Below are 24,252 nucleotides of genomic sequence, written 5' to 3'. Positions count from 1 at the left end.
GATAGAATACGTGAAATATGTTGTATCATTATTAAAAGATTCATCTTATCAGTGGTGGAATACCATAGTTTCGGTTGTGCTGAGAGATCAAATAGATTGGGAGTTCTTGATAAGAAAAAATATATATAAGCTAGAAATTTCTTGATAAGAAATGTAAAGAGTTTCTTGAGTTGAAATAGGGTTGGATGACATTATCTGAACATAAGAGAGAATTTGTTCGACTCAGCAAGTACACCCGAGAATGTATACCGACAGAGGTTGCTATGTGCACACGGTTTGAAGATGGATTAAATGAAGACATAAAGCTGTTAGTTGGGATTCTTGAATTACAAAAGTTTGTTGTTCTGGTGGACAGAGCGCACAAAGCTGAAGAAATGAGTAAAACAAAGAGAGAAGCTGATTATAAGGCTCGAGATTCAGGACAGAGATCAATGGGAAAGTCATACCAATTGCGGTCGAAGGTGTCGGAATAATATGTCATTCATTCGTTAGCTTTAGTGGGTTATTCAAGTAAAGATAGGGGAAAACAACATGCGAGTTTAAAACTTGAGGCTACGTCTGTAGCGAGTATGGGAAGTATTAAAAACCATAAGCCCGAATGTCAGCAATGTGGACGACGACACTTCGGTGATTGCAAAATGAAAGATAGAAATATTTTAAATGTGGTTTGTATGAACATTTTATTAGGGATTGCTTGGAAAGGTCTGACAAAGAAAAGGCTCAGACGGTTCGATCGAACAACACTGTTGTGAGAGGTAAATCGCCACAGAAAATTGGAAATATGGGAAATAGCCATAGTGGGACAAAGGACTCTACTGTAAGATTCGAGGCACGAGTTCCGGCTAGAGCCTATGTAATCCGTGCTAGAGAAGAAGCTTCAGCGGCAGATGTTATCACCGGTACATTTTCTATCTTTGATACTGATGTTACTACTTTGACTGACCTAGGGTCAACACATTCATATGTATGCATGAATTTAGTGTCAGATAAGAAATTTCCTTTCGAGTCTACTAAGTTTGTGGTTAAAGTAACAAAATCCCTAGGTTAGTATGTGTTAGTTGATAAAGTTTGTAAAAACGGTCTTTTGACGATTTAAGGTTGCAACTTTCCAGCTGACTTGATGTTACTACCCTTTGATGAGTTTGACGTGATTCTGGGTATGAACTGGTTAACTCTGCATGATGCTGTTGTGAATTGTAGACGAAAGCATATTATTTTGATAGGTCAGAATAGTGAAAAGATTAGAATTGAGTCAGATAGAACGAATAGTGTATCTAATGTTATATCGGCTATGTCAGCACAGAAATATGTTAGAAAAGGTTGTGAAACATACCTCGCTGATATATTTGATTCCAGAGTTTCAGAATCGAAGCTAGAATCGATTTCAGTGGTATGTGAGTATTCAGATGTGTTTCTAGAGGAGTTACCTGAGTTACCACCACTTAGAGAGGTTGAGTTTGCTATTGAGTTAATGCCTAGAACCTCTCTGATATCGATAGCTCCTTACAGAATGGCACCTACAGAGTTGAAAGAGTTTAGGGATAGGGGTTTTTCTTGCCTTGGGGTGCTCATGTGTTATTTGTGAAGAAAAAACACGAATCCATGTGACAATGTATAGAGTGTCTACAGCTCAACAAAGTCACGATCAATAATAAGTATATGTTGCCACGTATTGACGATTTATTTGATCAGTTGAAAGGTACGACGGTATTTTCAAAGATCGATCTTTGTTCTGGTTATTATAAGTTGCGAGTTAAAGACTTAGATGTGCCAAAAACCACATTCAGAACTAAGTACAGACATTATGGGTTTCTTGTGATACCATTTGGTTTAACTAATATACTTGTAGTATTTATGGATTTGATGAACAAAATTTTTAGACCGTATTTAAACAGATTCGTTGTGGTTTTTATTGATGATATTCTGGTCTACTCACGAGATGAGACAGAGCATGCCGAGTATTTCAAAATTGTTTTGCAAACTTTATGTGAAAAACAATTGTTCGCTAAGTTTAGCAAATGTCAGCTCTGGCTTCGGGAAGTCAGATTTTTGGGACATGTTATATTAGACGATGGCATTAGGGTTGATAAAAAAATTCAGCGGTGGCAGATTGCAAACCTCCGAGAAATGTATTTATGGTCAGAAGTTTTCTAGGTTTAGCAGGATATTACAGAAGATTCGTCAAGGGATTCTCGATGATTGCTACGCCTTTGATGAGATTGTTGTAAAAACATGTTAAGTTTGAATGGACTAAACAATGTCAACAAAGCTTTAATCAGTTGAAAGTATTGTTAACCAAGACACCTGTGTTAGTTCAGCTAGAGTTTGGAAAAGAATTTGTGATTTACAGTGATGCATTTTTGAATGGTTTGGGTTGTGTTCCAATGAAATAGGGCAAAGTGATAGCGGATGCTTCTAGACAATTGAAACCACAGGAAAAGAATTATCCAGCATATGATTTAGAGCTTGTAGCTATTGCGTTTGCTTTGGAAATTTGGTGACTCCATTTGTACAGAGAAAAATATCATATCTTCACTGATCATAAAAGTCTAAAGTATTTGATGTCATAGAAAGATTTGAATTTGAGACAACGCAGATGACTCGAGTTATTGAAATATTACAACTTGATAATTGATTACCATATGGTAAAGGCTAATGTTTTTGTTGATGTTTTGAGTAGAAAGTCTCTATTTTCTTTGCAAGCTTTGAACATGTGGTTGATGTTGATTAATGATGGTTCAATTTTAGCTAAATTAAAAAATAAATCAACAATTTTACAACAAATTTGCGAAGCTTAGAAATGTGATGATGTTTTGATAGCTAAACGAAAATAGATTAAGTCGACTATTGATTCAGACTTTCATATTGGTTCCGATGATAGTTTTATTTTAGAGACAGAATTTGTGTATCGAGAAACTTTGATCTTGTTTAGAAGATCTTACAGGAAGCTCACAATAGTAGCTTGTCTACTCGTACTGGTAGCAACAAAAAGTACGGTGATTTGAAATAGATGTGTTAGTGGCAAAGTATGAAACAAGAGATTTCATAATTTGTATTGAAATGTTTAGTTTGTCAGCAAGTTAAAGCTGAGCATCAGTTACCTTCTTGTTTATTACAATAAGTGATGATTCCAGAGTGGAAGTGGGAACGTGTCACGATGGATTTCGTATCGGGTTGCCTCTATCACCAAGAAAGGAAGATGTTGTATGGGTCATTGTAGATCGATTGACGAAGTCCATGCATTTCACTCCAATGCATACAGATTATTCACTCGAGAGATTGCCAGAGTTACATGTTGCTGAGATTGTCAGATTGCACGAGGTGCCAGTTTCTCTTATATCGGATAGAGATCCACGCTTTACATTTCGATTCTTGAGCAAGTTACATGAAGCTCTATGTACTCGATTTTATTTTAGTACCGTATTCAATCCTTAGACCGAAGGTTAATCTGAGTGAGTGATTCAGATACTCGAAGATATGCTTCGATGTTGCGTTATAGAGTTCGAAGGTAACTAAGAGATATTTTTACTGTTAGTTGAATTTGCATATAACAACAATTATCAATCGAGCATTAAAATGGCACCGTATGAGGCTTTGTATGGTCGAAAGTGTCGAACTCCATTATACTGGACTGAGCTTAATAAGAAAAAGTTGTTCAGTATTGATTTGGTTTAAGAAATCGAAGAAAAGGTCAAAGTAATACGTGACAGTTTGAAAGCAGCTTCAGATCGACATAAATCTTACGCAGATTTGAAAAGAAAATACATTGAATTTCAAGTCGACGACAAAGTGTTTTTGAAAGTGTCACCGTGGAAGAGAGTTCTTTGTTTTGGCCAGAAAGGAAAGCTTAGTCCACGATTTATTGGGCCATAAGAGAATACTGAGAGAATCGGGCCAATAGTTTACAGATTAGCCTTGCCGTCAGAGTTAGAAAAGATTCATAATGTATTTCACATATCTATTTTACAACAGTATCGATCAAACCCTCCACATGTGATTTCACCTATTAACGTTGAGATTCAATTAGATATGACTTACTGTGAAGAACCGATTAGAATCCTAGCTTGAGAGGTTAAAGAATTGAGAAATAAAAGCATAGCTTTAGTGAAACTTCTCTGGAAATGTCATGGTATAGAATAAGCTCCCTAGGAACTAGAAGAAGCTATGAAAATAAAATACCCAAACCTCTATTCTGGTAAAATTTTCGGGGAAAAAAATTCTTTTAGGGGGAGAGTTGTAACAACATGTTTTCGGTAAAATCAGAATAGTGGTTTTGGGACCACAAATTCAACGAGTATATGTTTATTTTATTATTGTTTTAATGTTAACAAGACTATATTAGGGTCGTGTTAAAATTTCGTTAAGAAATTTTGACATTTGCATGCTTAATTAAGTGAAAAGGACGAAATCGTAAAAGGTGCAAAAGTAGAGTTTTAATAGTTGAAGGTGTCAAATAGCTATGGAATTTTAATCTAAAGGACCTAGCTAGTAATTGGACCAATAAAAGGGTTAGTGGACATATATGGGCATAATTTAAGTGATTTTTGAAGTTAAAAATAAAGGTTAATTTAGTAAATGAATAAATTAAGCATAAAATAATTAAAAGAAAATAAGTGTCCATCTTCTTCAAGCCTTTACTACACCAAAAATTAAAGGAAAGAAACACCATGAAAGCTTGCTAAGTATTCAGATAGGTTGATGAGCATGCATGGTATGTTTTGCACCTCCGTTTTTAATAATTTTTATGTTTTCGGGATCATTGTAGCTTAATGTAGCTAGCTTAGAGACTAATTTTAAAATTTTTTAAAGTTTTAGGGGTTTTCCATGAGATTTTTTTCATGATTCTTGAAGTTTAATCAAAGATTTTGAGTCCTTGTTGTTAAATAAACAAGTTTTATAAAGGGATTTTGATGAAATTGTTATTTAGGAACATATTTATAAAAGTACTAAAATTCCATGGTAAAATTATGAAATGTTAATTTGTATGGGCTTGTATAGGTCCCTAGTGCATTCGGATAGCATGAAATGTGGATGAAATTGCTTAAATTTCAATATACGAGCTTAATGACTAAATCATAAAGATGTTAAAATATTAGGGGCCAAAGTGAAATTTTTCAAAAGTATGAATTTTGGACTGAATTGAATAGTATAGGTATTAAATGGATTGAATTTTCTTATTTAGATCAAGATCAACCTCGTATGGAATTAGATCAGGAGAAAGCGAAAGCCTCGGATTGATCAACTACGTTTTTGCGTTTTGTTTGTCAAGGCAAGTTCGTATGTTTAAACAACAATAGAATGTTACTTTGATTCATATGTCATTGTGTTGTCTATTATGTAAGTAAATGTGAAAATCCAACGATGTTACGACGACTATCAACTCCCGTTTACACCTTAGGAATACATAGGATACAAATAACATGTCATTAGGGTTACCATGTTTCGAGTGCTAGTCTTGAATGTCCTACCGATGGCTGAGGTCGTGCATTTGTGGTGGATACTCAACAACTTGTGTGAGCAGCATCATGTAGCTTATAGTCTTACCGTCAGCTTGTGTGAGGAGACCCATTTCACACCTCGAGTGAGCAACGATGCAAAGGAAAATGAAAGGAAAGGATATATGTTTAGCACACTTTGTGTGAGCGTTCCAGCACATCTGATGTTATTCTAAGTGGTTCAATGGGCATGAAAACGAAAGGAATGGTAAGTACTCAAACGACTTATGTCATGAATTTATAAAAAGGAATGAAAAGGGAAATGTTTAATGAAAGTATGTTTATGTTCATGAAATTGATGATTTCAAATGATGTTGTTTATGTATATGACTTATCTTATGTTATTTCAAGTGATTTATTAGTTGGTGCACTAACCTGTGTTGTGGATGATGCTTAGGCTTGTGCTAAGCTTATGGTTAGATTGTATCATGTTTAATTTTTAAGGTTATGCATTGAAATGGTAAGTTATGTTCATGTTTTACGAACTTACTAAGCATTGTATGCTTACGCAGTTTTCTTTCCTATGTTTTATAGATAATAGGAAGCTCAATCAATTTGGAAGCTTGTCGAGGATCTATCACACTATTCTATGATTATATTGGTAGTTTTTGATGTTTTGGCCAAGGTTATAATGACATGTATAGGTGGACTTATGTTTAATGTTTAGTTGAATGTTTAGATGTTGATTTTGGTATGTATATATGTTGTTGTTTGGTACCATTTTGGTAATGTTTCAATTGTGTCATTTATGTGCTTATGATGCTTAAGAGAACCGGTAAAAATGGTTAGTTTTGTTGACATGAAATAGGACAAGTTATGGTATATTTTGAGATGGTTAAAATATGACCAAATATGCATATGTTTAGGTATGTTTGATTGACTATGATTGAGGTGTCTTGTATGGCATATTAGCTATATGTTAATGTTATATTGAATATGCATGTTTTGGTACATTTTTGATGCATTGGTCATGGGTGCAAATTGCTTGTAGGTACACATTTGAGTTGGTGATGGAAATAGCTTGAATTTTGGAAAATTTCATGTCCACACGGCCTTGCGACACGACCCTGTGTCCCCTGTAAGTTTCAAGGGTTACAACTCAGGCAGCTACATGGCCTGACACACGGTCATGTGGCTTGGCCAGGTGACCCAAGCCAAGGAGTTGCACGAGCATGAGCACGGGTTGAGACACGGTCGTGTGTCTCTGTTTTGATTGTTACAAAAGCGTGTGTCTCAGCCATGTGACCCCTGTCGTTCAAAGTTTCCAACTCTTTTCGTAAATGTTTCAAATGTTTTCAATTTAGCTTTGAATTGGTTCTATTGTAGTTCTAGGGCCCCGAGGGCTCAGTTAAGGGATAATATGCATGTATATGAATGAATTATATTATGATTACATTAATGATTGAAATGTATGTTTTATGTTAAGTTTACTTAGTAATGCTCCGTAACCCTATTTTGACGACGGATACGAGTTAAGGGTGTTACAATAAATCTCTTCAAGAATAAGAGCAACTGACTCTAGGTTGATTAATTGAAAATTTCTTTCTAAGTAAACCCCTATTACCGCATTAACTCGATCTATGGATTCCCCTATTATATTTTACTCTAATCTGGTAGATTTATGCCGTTCTATTTCTAGGATTGCATGCAACTCCACTCAATTATGCTAGATCTACTCTTGAACAGGGTCTATTCCTCCTCTGATTTAAGCACATCAAACAAGGATCAATAATCTAGAAATATCAAATCAAGAATTAAGCACACATAATTAAGAACAAGTTCTAAGTATTTATTGCGTCAAATAAAAATCAAACGACAGAATCCATCATAGGGTTCATCTCCCTAGGTATTTAGAAAATTAGTTCATGATAGCAAATAAAAACATTCCAAAGGTAGTATAATCGAAAGAAACAAAGAAACTAATAATAAACTTAAAAGAAATCGAAAGGAGATCCTCAATCTTGATGAAAATATGCTTCAAAGTTGGCTTCAACGGTGTTTTTTGAGTTTTCTTCAATCTTCTTTGAAAGCTCTCTTCTATCTTCTTACTTTTGTCATATATAGGTATTAGAATGCTCGAAAAACCTAAAAATTGTGTTTCTTCGCTGTTTCGGGTGCAAATCTGTAACACCCCAAAGTATGGCCTAGGATTTTTAAGGGTAATTTAGAAATTTTAGCCTTAGAATGTTCAGAATTTTGTGACATGATTTATCGGTAATGTTTTTTACTATGGTTTTTAGAAAATTAAATCAATTTTTGAAAAAGAGTTTTAAATACCTTCAAATTTGAAAATTGGACTGACTTGTAAAAGAGTCAAAATTGTGAGTTTTTAAGAGGCAATTAAACCAAATTTTAAAATTCAACCTAATACTTCCCCGACCTACATATATTTCACGTTAGTTTCTTCCCCTTCCATTCTTGTTACCGTCCCTTTGTTTTCCCTCACCCTCTCTATTCGATTTTTGATTCTAAACTCTAGTCTTTTGATTTCCATCATCCTTACAACATTAAACATCCATAATACTTGAAGAAAAACACCCAAAACACCATAGATTCCTTCATTTTCAACTTATAATTAGTTTTAAATGTTAATTAGTCCTTTAAACTGAATTGTTAGCCATTAAATCGCGTGTTTTGAATAAAATCCTAAAATTGGCTCGTTAATGGTAGATTTTAGGATTTTGTGTAAAAACGTGGTTTCAAAGTGTTTTTCGAGTAGTTTTGACATGATTAAGAGGTTTTTAAATTTACTTTGATGTTTCATTAAAGAATTCTTGAATTTTGATGAATTTTCAAAAAATAGTCATAAAACATGTCGAAAAAATCAATACTACGAATTTAGTATTTTATTGTAGTTTAAAGGTTGGGAATTAGTTGTAGGTGAATTATAAGTTGAATAGTTTTAGGCTAAAAGATTGAGTATAGTCCGAGATATTTGAGTTTTAAGTTGTTTATGTTAAATGTTTCAGTTAAATGAGAACTTAGTTTAGGCTTATGTTTTTGGAGTGCTTGTGGTGAGTCCTTAGCTGATTATTGAATGGATTTTTGTGTGAATTTTTATGTTAGAGTTCCAGATTGGATAGGACCTTCTACGGGTAGAGGTAAAAGAAATGAAAAGCTACTTTGAGCATTCAGTTTTCGACGAAAGCGTAATTGGTGAGTGTCTGGAATAAATGCTTGTGGACATGATTCAATGCGTTATTTGGGAATTTAGTAGTAGCCTAAACCCCTATTCTAAATTCAAGTGTAAGGTTTCACATGCCTATGTTATCTTGTGAACTATGTGCTTATGTGTTTGTGAATATATGAATTAAGATGAGATGCTATAAAATGTGATATGTGGTTACGATAACTGTTGTGAAGGTGCAAGTGTGTACATGATATGTATATGTTAAATGTTAGTGACAGTTTTTTGATAAAGATGCAAATATGCAGTGATAGAGCATGGATAATCGATAAGTGATGTGTGTTTGATTTCGGATATTTTGGCCTTGTGATCTTAAAATCGTTTTATATAGTTGACATGCCATAAGATTGTGAGCACTCACCTATATGTATAGTGATTTTTGGTGTTGAGGCCCGGGGACATGTTGGAGGGATAAGGGAATGCGAGCTAAGCTCTATTCAACGGAACATGTGAGGGGAAATAAGGAGAGCGTAAGCTTTATGCTTCACTTTTGAGACATGTTTGACTCTATGAGTCTATGTTTGGTGTGTTGGAGATCCGTGTATCCAATGAGTGATGATAGAGCTCACTTTTACGTTTCATAGCTCAAGTTCCAAATTATCTTAAATTATGAATATGTGTGTATTGTGATATGTGTTTATATGACATGTGACCATTATACAATTTATCTATAAACATGTTTTTGAGTATTGTGTTATATGCTTGAATATTATGTGATTATATGAGTATTGCGATATGTGCTTGAACGTTATGTACTTATATGTGTAATGTGATATAGGCTTAAAAGTGAATATGTTTACCATGTAAAAGAACTAGTAATAATGCACGAGTAAGTATAATATGACACTAGAGTTGGAACTGTTGAGGTTATGTTAAATGGTTGTTTCGTTGATGCTTGATGAATTGTTTACATTGTGGTTATTTTGAGCATTCACTGAGCTGGTTAAACTCACCAACTCCTTTTAAACCATTGCAGATCAGGATTGTGCCGGTGTGAGCGGTGCGGTTTTTGATAGGTGATCCAAGCAAGTCTATTTGTTATTTCCTAGGTGTTCTATATTTATTTATGTTTTGGGGAATAAGGCAATATGGTAGACTTGTTTATAGCCATGTTAACTTCTAGACATTTTACTGGTTTTAGGTTCGATTTATAAGGATTACATGTTATTGTTATGCTTGGGTTCATGAACATGAGGATGGGTTGACATTACTTGCTCGAACACGATTTTGCAATATTAAATTGTTAATTAGGTAGTTGAATGATTATTTGTCGAAGTAATTGATGCATGATGTTTATGAACTAAATTGGAATCGATTAATTGCTTATGTATGTTGCATTTTTGAGGTCTAGAGCAGAGGTATCAATAATCGGGTTCTAAAATCAATACCTCTGTGTTTTAAAAGTTGCAAGTTTTAATTGAGAAGCAAAATGTAAGTTTGGTATAGTTTTTCCAGGTGGTATCGATACCACTTAAAGAAAATATCACTACCTTAGTGTTAGTATCGATACCTATGTGACAGTTTTGAGATTTTGTTAAATAGATCTTATACATGTTTAATTATTGTTATAAGGTTATTTGATGTATGGTTAGCATGTAACATTGATAATTAACGAGTTTAATTGACTTAAAACTTATATGAATACTAAAATGGAAGATGCTTCGTTTAGATTGAACTTTTACTTGTTGTGAGACACCCCAAACCCAAATGGGACGAACCGACCCGAATTCGAAGCATTACATTAGCCACCTAAGTGAATCTCCGGCTAACGACCTCCTAAGACACACCTCGACCTTATAACACCTCAATCTTATCTATTTATTAGTTATTTGTTAATATAAAAGCAATTTGTGAACCAATTTTAAACTTTTTAGAAGTAATTTAACCTAACGGCATTTTTTTCATTTTACCACCCATGATTAAACTATCCCGAATTTAGATCTATACATTTACCAACCCTTTTTTAGTCAATTTATGTAAGCCCTAAAAATTTCATCTTAATCCGAGTTTATTTTCTGTCTAATTTAAGTTTTATCATTTAGGACTAAATCGTAACAATTTCAAACCATCAGTACTATACCTGAATATTAAATTGAGTTCATTTCTAACAAATTTTATCAATTACAAGTCTAATCCTAAAATTTTATTAAGTTTCCTTATCATTGGAGGCTCTAATTATACTTATCAAGTTATAGGACTAATTTGTAATTTAAATGGACTATGGAACCAATTTAAAAAGACCAAAAATCAAACCCCCAACAACCCACTGCAGTTTTTTGTGCAAAAAATTTGATTTTAAACCCGATTTTAAGTATTTTAATGGCCAATTAAACCCGATTTAGCTACAATTAAATATCATACATATTCATACACATTCAATTGAATTTATTAACACCGATTAAGCCTCGATTAAATAGAATTAAACATTATATTTCATGCATATCACCCATCGGTTACTTCAAACAAGTGGCATACCTTAGTCGCTAGTAAACCACTCCATGGAAGCTTCATTTAAACAATGGTTAGTGTAAATATCATGCCTCACACACCATGTTATCAATCACTGGATTATCAAACAACAATACATCATAAATTATTCAATAATCAAACTCAAACATGCATATATGATATTATAAAACCATCCAAAATTAAAAATGTCCAATGTCCAAGTCCAATTACAACCAAAATTAAACTAAGTCCTGGAAGTTCCACAATGCCTAATTAACATCCCTAAAACGTGTAACTAAATCTCTACCGAGCCTTAATCTCTTGGAACTCTCTTGCTCAACTCTTCAACTCCTCAATCCTGTCGGTTAACTGCAGGAATGTGAGGGTGTGAGCTTAAAAAGCTCAATGAATGTTAATAAAGCGACGAGTAAATTAGCACCCAAATCATGCTTAAATCAAAACCAATACAATAAAAATATTCAGTCACAAAACCAATCCATAATAGTTCAATGTCATATACTCAACCATGTATCAAAACTCATAATTAATCATGGCATATAATCATCAATTTAGCATATAACATTTCATACATTTATTTTGGCATATATAATCATTGTTTAATCGGGTGATCATACTTCGGATAAATGGATCTCCTTACTCCCAATCAGAATCAGAATCAGTCCCAGATTGAGCAGGTCGAGGCCACACGCTCCCTTATATCGCCTCAAAGCAATCCCGTTGAGTGGAGACACAAGCTCAACACTCCCTTATCTACTCCAAATTAGTCCACCTAGAGCCTCATTGCTCACAAAGAACATGTCAATTTGGTGAGTACTCACAAATCTTATGGCAGACCAACTATATTCAATGGATCCACCATGCTATAATACCAATATAATGAATCAATCATAACATAATTTCAGTCAATAATGTGCTCAATTTAAAGTGCCAAAATGCATATATGAATCATGTAACATAGCCATTTTAACATCAAATTAAATCTAGCATACCAATTACCTATTATCAATGTTCATTTATCAATTGAAATATCAACATACCATGAACCAAAAACTCCAAAATACTTGCTTAGTTCACCATTATAATCAATCAAATTAAGCACATAAAATCACTAGATGATCACTTACCAACACTTAACAAAAATTTCATCACTTAAACATATATCAATAATCTTACAAAAGTAACCAACCGAAACTCAATTAAATATTTGCAATCAATAATTTACTCATCCAATTAAGCATAAGTGAGGGTCAATTTACCAAATTGCCCTTTAATAACACTCACCACATAACTAACTCAACCACAACTAAGTGATCAACCAAGCAAATCCAAGCATCAATTTCGATTCGTTCAATCCTCTTCAAGATTCGGAGCTTCAACAGAGATAAAATAAATATTACCACCTTTCACAATATATATTAAACACAAATTTTCATCAACTAGGCTACACGAAATTCTCACTCAAAGTTACATTACCGGATTTGTATCATCAAGTCAAAAATTTGATTCCTCACAAAATCGATCACTCCAACCCTCCTAATCACTTCCAAACATCAATACTAGACCAAATAAACATATATTAAGCATCAATTTCACATTTAAATCAATTTTAAAAAAAAAACTAGAAATTCGATTCATGGAGATGATGAAATTTGAATTTCTTTAAGTTACCTTACAAAACATGTTTAATCTTTATAAAAAAGATCAAAACCTTCTAATAAATCCATTTTGAGTTGGAACATTCATTGATTTGTGGATTTCCTCTCAAAATTCAAGATCCATCATTAAAGCACCTTAAGCTTTTGAAGAAGATGACATTGATAAAAAAATCATTTAATTATCACTCAAATAATGTAAATATGCTTCTAATCATCATAAAAATAAGTTTAGAAATAATAATTACCTTTGATTGAAAATCTTGATTCAAGAATCTTAAGACATTTTAGAATATTTCGGCTACTTTTGTGAATAATTTAGGGTGAAAGAGAGAGATTTTGAGAAGGAAATTTGTTAAATTTATTCTTTGATGATAGATCTTTAAAACCATGCAAAGAAAATGAATTTTATAGCTCTCTAATCTGATGTAAATTGTGTGAAAAGTAGGCTAGATGCATTGTGTTTAAAACTGAAACAACCCATTAGAAATTTAAAAATTAGGAAATTTTCCCAATGGCCACTCCCACATTTCCCTCGCTTTACCAATTGATTATTTCCTTTCAAAATTCTGAATTTAAAAGTTTATTTGCCAAATAAATACTCCAAAATTTCCCTTATTTTACAATTAAATCTAATTTAATTAATATTTAAATTAACTCAAATTAACCCTCAATAAAAATTATTTTAAAATTCCTTTTCGACCTAAATTAATTATTTTTACTAATAATTATTTAATTACTTTAAAATTAATTTTCCAAATTTTTTTTTATGTTTTTAAATTATTTTTTAATCAAATTTTGATGAAATTGACCTCCTAAATTAAATTAAAAATTACTATTAACCCAATAAATTCCTAAATTCACGCTTGGAACTCAAAAAATATACTCGAAACTACTAGACTCATTTAGGGATATTACATGTTGTATATGACATGAGACGGTGGTGTGGCATCTTATATTCGAGCTTGGCGACCAAGCCAGGTATAGGGTGTTACAAAATCACAATTTTGACACAATATGGAACACGTCCGTGTGGTAGCCCGTGTGGGAGAGTCCAGCCCCTGTGGCCCCTTTACCTTGCTCCAATTTTTCAGTTTTCGCTCGTTTTGTCCCCAACTACTATCCTAAGTATTAAAACATAAATTTCAAGGATTAAAAATATAAAATTCACCATTTTACATCGACGAATCACCAAAAAACACATTAAGAATGAGGCTAAAACATGCTATTTTTATCACTTATCAAGTATCGATACTATTAGTATTTAATGTCTGATTCAGTGATCATTAAAGTTAGTTTATAACGATACCAAAGACATTTTATTGATACCTGGTAAAAGGTATCAATACTTTTTAAAGGGCATCGATACTTTTTGTGATTGTTTAAAAATCTAGAAGTCAAAATGCATAATCTGTTACGATAGCAGCCAAGGTTTTGATAGAAAAAGTCTCTACACTTACTGATAAGTATCGATACTTTTGATTTTTGCTTAACATTTTTAAACTTTGAAACTTAAAATAGTATCAATAGTTTTATAAGTATCACTACTTGTTGTTTAGGAAGCAATTTTTCACTTGATTAAAAAATCTAACTTGAGTTAAAATTGTTTATTTTGAATGTCTAAAATTTTGTAAGTGTTCAAAGTATTTTATAAAGTATTTGGAAGATTTGAAATTGGTTTATAGTTTGAACATTATCAATTTTTCGTTCAAAAACAATCTTTATTTAAAACTATTTTTATTTGTTATATCAAAACATTCATCAAATAAAATTAGTTAACACAGAATTTTAAGAGTTTCAAAAAATTTTAATGGATTAGAATTGATATTTTAAAAGGCGAGGGACAAATAAAATGGGAAGCTCTTATTTAAAATCAAAATTTTAAAGTTGAAAACAAGATATTAAGATCGTATTTTTAAAAATAATAATAAATAAAATAAAATATGAGAAAATTAGCTACAAAATAGAAAAAGATAAGGTAAAACAATTACCACAAAAGGAAGAAAATAATGTTAATAATAGTAATAATAAATAACAACAACAATAATAACTATTAATGTTAGATAATAAATAGATAAATAAAGAAACACACACATATATATATATATATATATATATATATAAGAATGAATGAAGGCTACCTAACGCGGGTTGGATTCAGCCTGGGATAATGGCGATGGAGGTACAGTAGGATAGGAGCGACAACATCAGGGCTGGGGCAATCAGCTTGGATAAAAAGCTGCGACGATGAGCAATGAAGAGTCGATGCAGGAAAGAGGCTAGGGCAGCAAGACGTGAATCGGTTAAGACGGGCAATGGTGGTGTAGGAACGGTGTAGCGGTCGAACGGAGAAAAAAGACCTCCGATTTTGAGTGGGATTTTCTGTGTTATCTTTTTTTGTGTCACTTCCTCATGCAAATTAAATTCTTAATTATAGTAAAAAAAAATACTTTAAGAGTCCTAAATTAATCTAACTTAATTATTTAATCTACAAGATAAAAATTGAAAAGAAAATGAATAAAAGCTATTTATCTAAAGTTAATCTAAGTTGTCCTAAAATAATAATAATAATATAATATAAGTATAAAAAATAATACTAATTTATCTAAATCCTAATTATCCTAATTAATAATATTAATAAAACCCATAACTGTCCTAGTATAATTCTAATAATTATAATTCTATACTAATAATTATATTAAGAAAATTCAATAACATAAAATCTTATTTTAAATAAACTATAATAATAATAAATTTAATTACACGTGAAAATTCAAATTAATCCCTAATATTAAATCGAAGTTGAATTTAATCCTGAAATTAAATAAGAATTCAAATAAGTTTACAATATCACACATTTTATTTTAATATAACTACTATAATATTTTTTTTCACTTTTTAAATTGCTTTTAAAATTATTTAAAATGTAGCAATTGTAAATTTTCATGCATTTTCTCAAAGATAAATCACCGTTGGCTTCTTTCCTTTGAAAACCTCACAAGAACAGCTTTCTAAAACCCCTTCTCTTTTCCTCATCTTTAGTCTTCAAGAATCCTCCCACAAAACCCAATCTCAAAGAAAGAAAGACGCTCATGGCGTATGAACAAGAAGATCATCCCAAGCTTCAGTTCCCTTTAGATTCCAACTCTTACAACATCACCGCTGAAATCGGTGCTGGTGTTTGTTCTAAAGTTTATACAGCCCAATGTCTTCCCATCAATTCAACTGTTGTTGCCATTAAATCCATCGATCTTGATCAGTCCAACGCCGATTTCCGCAACCTTGTCGGACGTGAAACCAACACCTCCTCGCTTCTTTCCCACCTCAACATCCTCAACCCTCATTGTTCCTTCACCGCCGGCAACCGTCTCTGGGTGGTTATGCCCTTTATGTCCGGCGGTTCTTTAGAGTCCATCATCTCATCTTCTTCCCCCAATGGCATACAAGAGCAATGCATTGCCATTATTCTCAAAGAAACCCTGACTGCATTGTCGTATCTTCACAGCCAAGGGCATTTGCATAGAGATATAAAGGCCAGTAACATCTTGTTGGACGATAACGGACGTGTTAAGCTTGCGGATTTCGGTGTTTCGTCATCGTTCTATGCGTCGAGTTCGGTTTACAGATTAGGTACTTCGACATTTTCGTCGCAATACTGGATGGCCCCAGAGGTGATTCATTCACATAAAGATTATAGTTTCAAAGCTGATATATGGTCTTTCGGTATAACTGCTCTTGTCTCCACCAAGAAGTTTTCAGAAACTTTTCAAGACATGGTCGCTTCTTGTCTCGACAAAGATCCTGCAAACCGACCCTCTGCAGGTGAGCTTTTGAAACATCCTTTCTTTGAGAGTTGCAATGGTACTTCGGAGTTTCTTGTGGAGAATTTGCTGCGTGGGTTGCCTAGTGTTGAAGAAAGGTTTAGGGCAGCAAGCAAGATTCTTCAGGAAGGTGTGGGTTCTTATCCTAATGGGGACTGGGTGTCTGGTCTGCTCCTTCACCATCTGATGTCATCGATAATTGAAGGGAACGGCAATAAAGACGAGGAGTTTGAGGTGCATGACCCTGTATTCCCCGTGGAGTCAACACAAGCGGTGATTCCATGTGACGATGATGGTGAAGAACAGCAACCGGCTGCAGGTGGCCGTGGCAATGAAGTTAATGCAGAAACAATGGTGAACAAACTGATGGCATTGATGACGAGTTTGGATGATCAAAAGGAGAAGGTGAATAAAATAATTAACCAGCTTGGAGCTGAAACGATCGACAGAGAAGATGAACTGGAGAAGGAGAATGCGAGGCTGAGATTGGAGTTAGAGCGTGAAAGGGAACCGAACTTGAAATTGATTCAAGTGATCAAAGAAGAAGATCAATTGTTGCACCAGAATGAGAGGCTGAGATTGGAGTTAGAGAATGAGAAGCTGAGATTGGAGAATGAGAAGCTGAGATTGGAGTTAGAGAAGCTCAAAATGCACATTTCTGCTACATCAAACACTACTACTGATGACAACAATTGAAAGTATTGGATTTGTGGTCGCATTTTCAGTCTGTTTTCTTGCTTATTACTAGACACTGTTGTTTGATTCCGGATGGTATTATAGGACTAATGTGATTGAATTTAATGGGAAAATTTTGAGATTCTGTATGTATGTTGTTTCATATGATACCTTTTACTTCCTTACCAAATAAATAAATTGAAGAAAGATATTCAGTTTGATAAACAAGTAGATATCAAATATTTTCCTTTATTATTGTTATATCTCGGCACTTAGACCCTTGTCAATATAATAAGCCACCAAAATGAACCTGTGTATACCCCTTTGGTCATCAAGACCTCTTGACCATTTGTTCCCTTTCGAAGGAGTTAGCCATCCGCTTCCTTGGTGAAGTCACCCACTCGACAACCTATCTCCTAAGCTACCTGCTTTTTTTATACAAATATTTCATCAATTGTGAACACATCTCGAACATCTCAAACATCAAATGGATCCCACCGAAAAATAACAATCTCGTATTTGGAACTACTACATCCACTACCCATATGCACTATGCTAATATGTTCTGTCCATAGTAACGGCCTTCCACTTTGCATTATAGAATAAGAGGGTCCCTCTTATAAATACCCTCTCGACGATGAAGAAGTGATCACCTTCTTAAGCCTTGAACTTGTCTTAAGTAATCTCTCCTAGTAATCAGTCTATCCTCTTGTCCATTTCCGGCTCTCCAACTCTTAAGTTGAACTAGCCTCCTTAACACTACTATATACTCTTCTCATCTTCACCCTTTCTTCTCCCTTTATTGTAAACTGTATCAACAATTATTAATATTTTAAGAAATGTGTTTTATTAAAAATGTCTTCCTTACACTAATAACTCTTAAATGCAATAATAAAAAAATCTTAGTAAAAAACCTTCAAAATCAAATTATGAAAACAACACTATTAAAAATAACAATCACAAGAATCTTAGTAATGAAAAATGAATGCACCATAGGGCGGTGCATGAGTATCTTAACACAAGCAATCAACAATACAAGGAGGAGGTTTTTCATTTATCTTTTAAGATGTATGTATATGCTAATTATCTTTTGAAACTCAAAATAAAAAATATTAAATGAGACAAATTCTTATTAAAAATAAAAAATGATTTTATTAAAAAGTCACTAGTAAATCAATAAAAATTGCAAAACTACATTAATAAAGAAATTTTATAATGGAAAATTTTGGTTGATCACCCAATTTTCATAAGTTTTTATTTTGGGTACAAAAATAAAAATTGCAAAAGAGCATTGTCATTACAAATCTTTTCTTTTCATCATTCGTCATTAATTTGAGTCAGCAATGTTAGTGTAAACTCATTTTAGTCACTCAACTTTAGTATGTTTTTATTTTGGTCACTCTTTTCTTTTAGAATTAATTTTATTTTTTTCAAAAGAAATTTGAGTCTTTATGAAAATTGAGTTATTCAACTATAAAGATGAAACTCAAAATATTCCTATAACTCAATTCCTATAAAACTCATATTTTCCTGTAAAAACCTAGATTTTTATCTGTAAAAATAAGCTATTTGGAAAAAAACTAAATTAATTCTAAAAAACTAAAAAGGAAAAATAAATAAAGTTAAAAAGATAAAAATGGTTTTCTATAAAAAAAACAGTTTTTCTTATACAACCCTAGACAATCAAGGAAAAATAAAGTAATTAAAAAAAAAGAAAAAGAAACATCATATGGTTTTCCATGTAAAAAGTCAGGTTTTCTCTATAAAACCCAAGTTTTTTTTCTTTTTACTTGAAAAACTAAAATTAATTCTAAAAATAAAAGAAATTAAAAAGATAAAATGAGTGACCAAAATAAAACTTACAAAAGTTGGGTGATAAAATGAGTGTACAATAACATTGCCTAACCCCAAATTAAAACACAGTGACCAAAATAAAAGCGATTTGTAACAACGATGACCTTTTTCTAAGTTATTTTATTTTCGTACTCTAAATAAAAACTTATAAAAGTTGAATAACCAACTGTGTAGTTTATCACTTTCTAAATGACGTAAACAACTTTATAATCTTGGGTTTCTTTTTAAGTTTTATGTTCTTGATTATTCTTATGTTGAATGAATCTAGTAGTTTAAGTAATGGTATCACAACAATAACGATACTAATTATTTATGAAAATAAAATCGAAATTTCATAAATCAATATTTATTAGAAATTTGATAAATGCTAAAAGTAATATGTTTTAACCTCATTCTTAATGTATTTTTGGGTGATTATCCGATGTTAATTGTGAATTTTATACTCCTAATCTTTTAAATTCATCTTTAAATGATTAATAGAGCATTTGGGAGAGAAAAACGAGAAAAATCCAGAGTGTCAGAGTAAGCTGCAGGAGCCACACAAGTTGAACCATTCCACACGGCGGTGTGACCTATACGAGTGTGTGGTAGACCATGTCAATTTCATGAGATGACGTACCGAACTGTGAAAAATCATGATTTTAAGTTCTTCGGGTATTCTAAGACGTATATATGACAAAAATAAGAAGATAGGAGAAAGCCATCAGAGAATATTCAAGAAAAGAACTCGAAAAACACCATTGAATCCAACTTTGAAGCAAATTTTTGTTCAGATTGAAGATTCCCAATTGATTTCTTAGGAAGTTATCATTAGTGTAATACCCGATTTTGGCCGGGTCTAACCAAATAATAAAAAAGGGCCCAGTAGGCCTATATGGCCCAAACAAGATAGAGGCCCAACGTTTCCAGTAGAGAGGAAACCCTAAAAATCCTTCCATGTTTGCACCGCAGCCAAGCCTCCGGATCTCCATGTCTTCGCCTGCAAGAAATAAACAGCAAAAATAGAAAGAAAATCAAAGATTTTGAAATCAAATCAAACAGATACTAGAAGATTTCTTTGTATTCTTTTTACGATTGCTATAAAAGCAATCTTAACATACTGTAATAGGGGATTGAAAATTAATACAAGAAAAGGCTACTATTTTCACAAAAACAGAATACTAGAAGAGCAAAGAGCAATCGGAAAATCCAAAGGTTGAATCCTTTTTTGGAACTGCTGTTTTTTTTATTTTCTTTTTCGCATTTTATTTTAAATATATAAAAAGAATAAAAATAGAAGACAGAAAACAGGTTTGAAAACACCTGTGTTCGGGTCTGTCTCGTAGTGGGAAGATTGAGGAGCCACCCCGAGGATCGGTGGTAAAACCAAAGGTTTCGAGTTCTTTCGCGTTTCTGTTGGTTTTTCGAGACTTTGAGCCCATATTCGGGCTTGGAAGGGTCGAGCGGATCGAAAGGGTTATTTTCCCCTTTTTCGGCCACCACAGACGGCGGTGTTGTCATGAGGGCCGACAACCGTCTTGATGGCCGACGATCGTGTCTTGGGACCTAGACCGGACAAGCTGGGGGGGAGAACTTTTTTTTTGAAGGTTTTTTCTGTTTTTTTTAAACAGAATGAAAATGATATTTTTTAAACTAAATTGTGGCTTAAATAACCTGACGAAACGGCGTCGTTTTGAACGGGCCAGATCCGCGCGTTGACCTGACCTGCAAGCAGGGTCGGCACGTTCTGGCCCTAAAAGGGAATTTGCACGTTTGGTCCTTCCCCTTTCTCGCTCATTTTGATTCAGTTTTTGTTTATTTTTAATTTCGGCTCTAAAATTTTGTTTAATTTCGATTTAGTCCCTACTTGTTATTAAGTTTTTTTTATTATTATTATCACATATATATACATATACATTATTTTTATAATAATATACATACATTCTAAAATTAAAAATAAAACTTTTATAAACACCTGCACATATATATTTTAACTCAATTCAAATGATTATCAGATGAGCCTCCCATAATATCTATTTGTTTTTATATAATCAGAAAGATTCACTAATTCAGTTGGAATGATAAAGCATAAATTGGTATACTAGTAGACATTCAATAAACCCTTCATCTGCAATACCACTACATGACAAAATAAATATTTTAATGAACCATTTGAGTTTCATCCAAAGCAAAAGCGAAAAATATCAGAAACTATAGGCCTTGACCTGAAGATGAGGTAGAAAGCATTGGTCAAAATAAGAAAAATTAAAACTTACTTGGGGACAAACGTTGCCAACAGGCCATGTTTATTTGCAATAGCCCTAACAACTTCAAGCGTGAAAATCAAGTTGTCAGCAGCATATGTACAAGCAGTGTACCCCAAAGCCATTTCATACATCTGTAAATTTTGAAAGCTAAAGTAAGTCAGGAGAATCAAGTAATACTCAACTTTTCACTTCCTAAGATGCACAAAAAAGCAGCATTCAGGAGAGGGAGGGACGAAGGAAACCAGAGAAAATGATGGCTTCCCATTAAGGAAAAAGAATAAAACCACTGGATCTCTACTTTTATTTGTTATTGAAACTTAACATAATTGAGAAAAGAAACAAATTTTCTAGATAATTATTACATGATAAAATGCATTAACCATCATCTAAAGTTATTACCATAGGGATCCATTACCGATGATTGTTTATTAATCGTTTTCTGCAGCCTGGCAACTCATAAAAGGTTCAAATAGTAGACCTTTGTTCTTAACCACTTGTAAGAAAGAGATGTATTTAGTGTGTTGAAATTTATTACATTTCAGAAAAGGATAACACAACCAAAGATTCTTTGATTTGGAAGTAGGCTACATGAACAATTGCAATGATCTCAGTATATCTCATGCACTCACACTAAAAGAACACCTGAATGGGTACTTAGGCAAACTCGGTTGATCTCTGCACGTTTATTCTTATCTTGGATTATGTACTTGTGGCTTAATTCAGACACTCAACTAAATAACAGACATAATGAAGACAAACTAATTGTCAGGTAAAATATGAGTAAATTTAATGACAGCCGCATAGTATCAGTTGATGAAAGTCCCTCCAATGATAGTGGATATCAAGAACATGACTTCTCATCTATACCTGCTCAACAGCAACATTCAAGGAATTTAGAGCTGCAACAATTTCTATATACCTGCTCATCAGAGGAGTTTGTCTAGCTCTATCGGTAGCATCAACTTCTGCCCCTTCCTCAATCAAGAGTTCACATTTGCTCCTTCGCAAAAAGTAAATAAGAAAATAACAATACGTAACATCAGCTGAATGCAAAATTCGCACACTCAAGATAACAATCAGAGTAAGAACCCTGCTTATGCTCAATTAAGACCCTTAATAAAGAAACTTACAGGATAGAAAACATTTTCCATAAACCAGCAGGAAGATTCTCAACCAATATGTACATGCACAAACGAATTCCATAGATTTGCAGCTTATGGATACTCTGAACATGCTGATACATTAATCTTCTAATGTTCTGATTTTATAGTACCCTATTAGGACATGATCTTGCAAAATGGAAAGCTTAAACTAGATTTATGAGAGCTACAGAAGGTTTACAAAGTATTTGATCTGGTAGCAGTTATATGCTAAATTAACACCCTTTAATGCCTAATTTACAGCACAACTTTTCCATAAACTTAACTTGAATATTCTTAAACCAATTCAAGTACATACACATACCTATATTCACAACTCAACTCAAAACAACTGAGTTTCCACATTAGGATTAATTTGGAAAATCAGAATTATACAAATTTCTTACCTTTACTCAACAGGATTTCCATAATTTCCAAATTACCAATGCTGGCGGCTGAGTGAATGGGAGCCCAACCTTCTTCATCGATACCATTCACCACTGATTCATCAGCGGCGGCAGAGAGTAGTTTGACCACCTAATGCAAATTGATTTTTTTCACATTAACAAATCAACCCAATATAGATAGGGCAACTCAGGAAATGGAAAGAAGTAAGGGGTTACCTCGGGGTGGGAGGAGGAGACGGCGACGTGGAGAAGAGATCTTGCTTCAACAAGGTTTCTGTTTCTATATACCAGAGTAGCCATCACACACAAATGGATTTTGCTTCAAATCTTGCGAAGTGAATACTAGAATAACCCCTGCAACTCCGCAAAACCAAAACAACCACTCTTTAGTACATGTAATCTCTCTATAGATAACTGTCGAAACCATTTTTGAAAAACAAAAATTTTAGGTTGTCGACTTTAAAAAAATAAAAATTTGGGACTCGTCACCAATCTTTTATTGAAGTGTAATTGGATCACCTAAAAAAACGGCTTTGGTTTACGAGTTTCAGAAAAACGGATTCGGGAGTCGGTTACGTACGAGAAAGGATTAGCACCCTCGTAATGCCCAAAATTGGTACCTAGTTAATTAATTAATGTCTTAATTAATTAATGTTGTAACGCCCAAAATTGGTACCTAGTTAATTAATTAATATCTTAATGTCGAAAATTTAAAAAATATAATCCTTAGCAAAAAACTCTTAAACGTTACGTATTAAGTCCCTTATCATTTCAGAGAAAGAAAATGCCACACCCAATGCGTTAGAGTACGGCATTCTAATTTCCTCAAAAATGAATTAGGCTAGAATACTCGTGTAATAAAAATTTAAAAGAATATCTATTTATTCAAGATTTAAGAAATCGCGGCCCAATACGTTAGGGCACAATTCCTCCAAAATCCCAAACTCGGAATATTTCTTTTATTATTTTTTAGAAAAAATTTTCATTTCGAGAAATCAATGCGTCACATCCAATACGTTAGGACACAACGTGTTGAATTCCCAATAATGAGTTCTTATTTTTTGATTAAAGAGAAATGCTTGATTGTTAGATTTAACGAAGAAAATCGGAACCCAATACGTTAGGGCTCAATTTTCTTGAAAATCCTAAATACAAGCATTATCTTAATTTTGAAAATTTTGAAATCGAGTAAAAAATGATGTGATGCTACATTAAATGCGTGTATAAATGTTGCAATAGCAAATAACAATAATAAATACGACAATTGTATAGAAATAAGATAAACAAATAAATAAAAAATGACATGC

At 33.0% G+C, this 24,252-nt stretch overlaps 2 protein-coding genes across 3 annotated transcripts; one reads left to right on the top strand and one right to left on the bottom strand.

Annotated features, from left to right (window-relative positions):
- Window positions 1–15,895: 15,895 nt before the first annotated feature.
- On the top strand, window positions 15,896–17,320 carry LOC105775393 (serine/threonine-protein kinase BLUS1). The gene has a single exon (XM_012597911.2). It carries the CDS (start codon window positions 15,896–15,898, stop codon window positions 17,318–17,320), a length of 1,425 nt encoding a protein of 474 aa, XP_012453365.2.
- Window positions 17,321–19,893: 2,573 nt separating this feature from the next.
- LOC105778120 (uncharacterized) lies at window positions 19,894–23,354 on the bottom strand. Of its 2 annotated transcripts, XR_001128537.2 has the most exons (5): window positions 23,162–23,354; window positions 22,946–23,075; window positions 22,319–22,399; window positions 21,409–21,530; window positions 19,894–20,132 (listed from the first exon to the last, which is right to left on the bottom strand). XR_001128537.2 is itself a non-coding variant. In XM_052621837.1 (4 exons), the coding sequence occupies exons 1-3, from the start codon at window positions 23,243–23,245 to the stop codon at window positions 22,380–22,382; spliced, it is 234 nt and encodes a 77-aa protein (XP_052477797.1). In that variant the 5' UTR covers window positions 23,246–23,354; the 3' UTR covers window positions 21,206–21,530; window positions 22,319–22,379. The 2 variants fall into 2 exon arrangements, 1 of the variants encoding a protein (XP_052477797.1); XM_052621837.1 differs by lacking the exon at window positions 19,894–20,132 and having other exon boundaries at window positions 21,206–21,530.
- Between the last annotated feature and the right edge of the window lie 898 nt (window positions 23,355–24,252).

This window comes from Gossypium raimondii, chromosome 10 (assembly GCF_025698545.1).
Source record: "Gossypium raimondii isolate GPD5lz chromosome 10, ASM2569854v1, whole genome shotgun sequence".
NCBI lineage: Eukaryota > Viridiplantae > Streptophyta > Magnoliopsida > Malvales > Malvaceae > Gossypium > Gossypium raimondii.
This window is presented reverse-complemented; position numbering and strand designations above follow the sequence as displayed.

Excerpts from the sequence above, each read along its gene's own strand:
- LOC105775393 (XM_012597911.2), top strand. The coding sequence starts at position 15,896 with ATGGCGTATGAACAAGAAGATCATCCCAAGCTTCAGTTCCCTTTAGAT.
- LOC105778120 (XM_052621837.1), bottom strand. The coding sequence starts at position 23,245 with ATGGCTACTCTGGTATATAGAAACAGAAACCTTGTTGAAGCAAGATCT. Across the intron at positions 23,076-23,161 it reads TCTCCTCCTCCCACCCCGAG|GTGGTCAAACTACTCTCTGC; the intron begins GTAACCCCTTAC and ends AATTTGCATTAG. Across the intron at positions 22,400-22,945 it reads GGAAATCCTGTTGAGTAAAG|GAGCAAATGTGAACTCTTGA; the intron begins GTAAGAAATTTG and ends CTTTTTGCGAAG.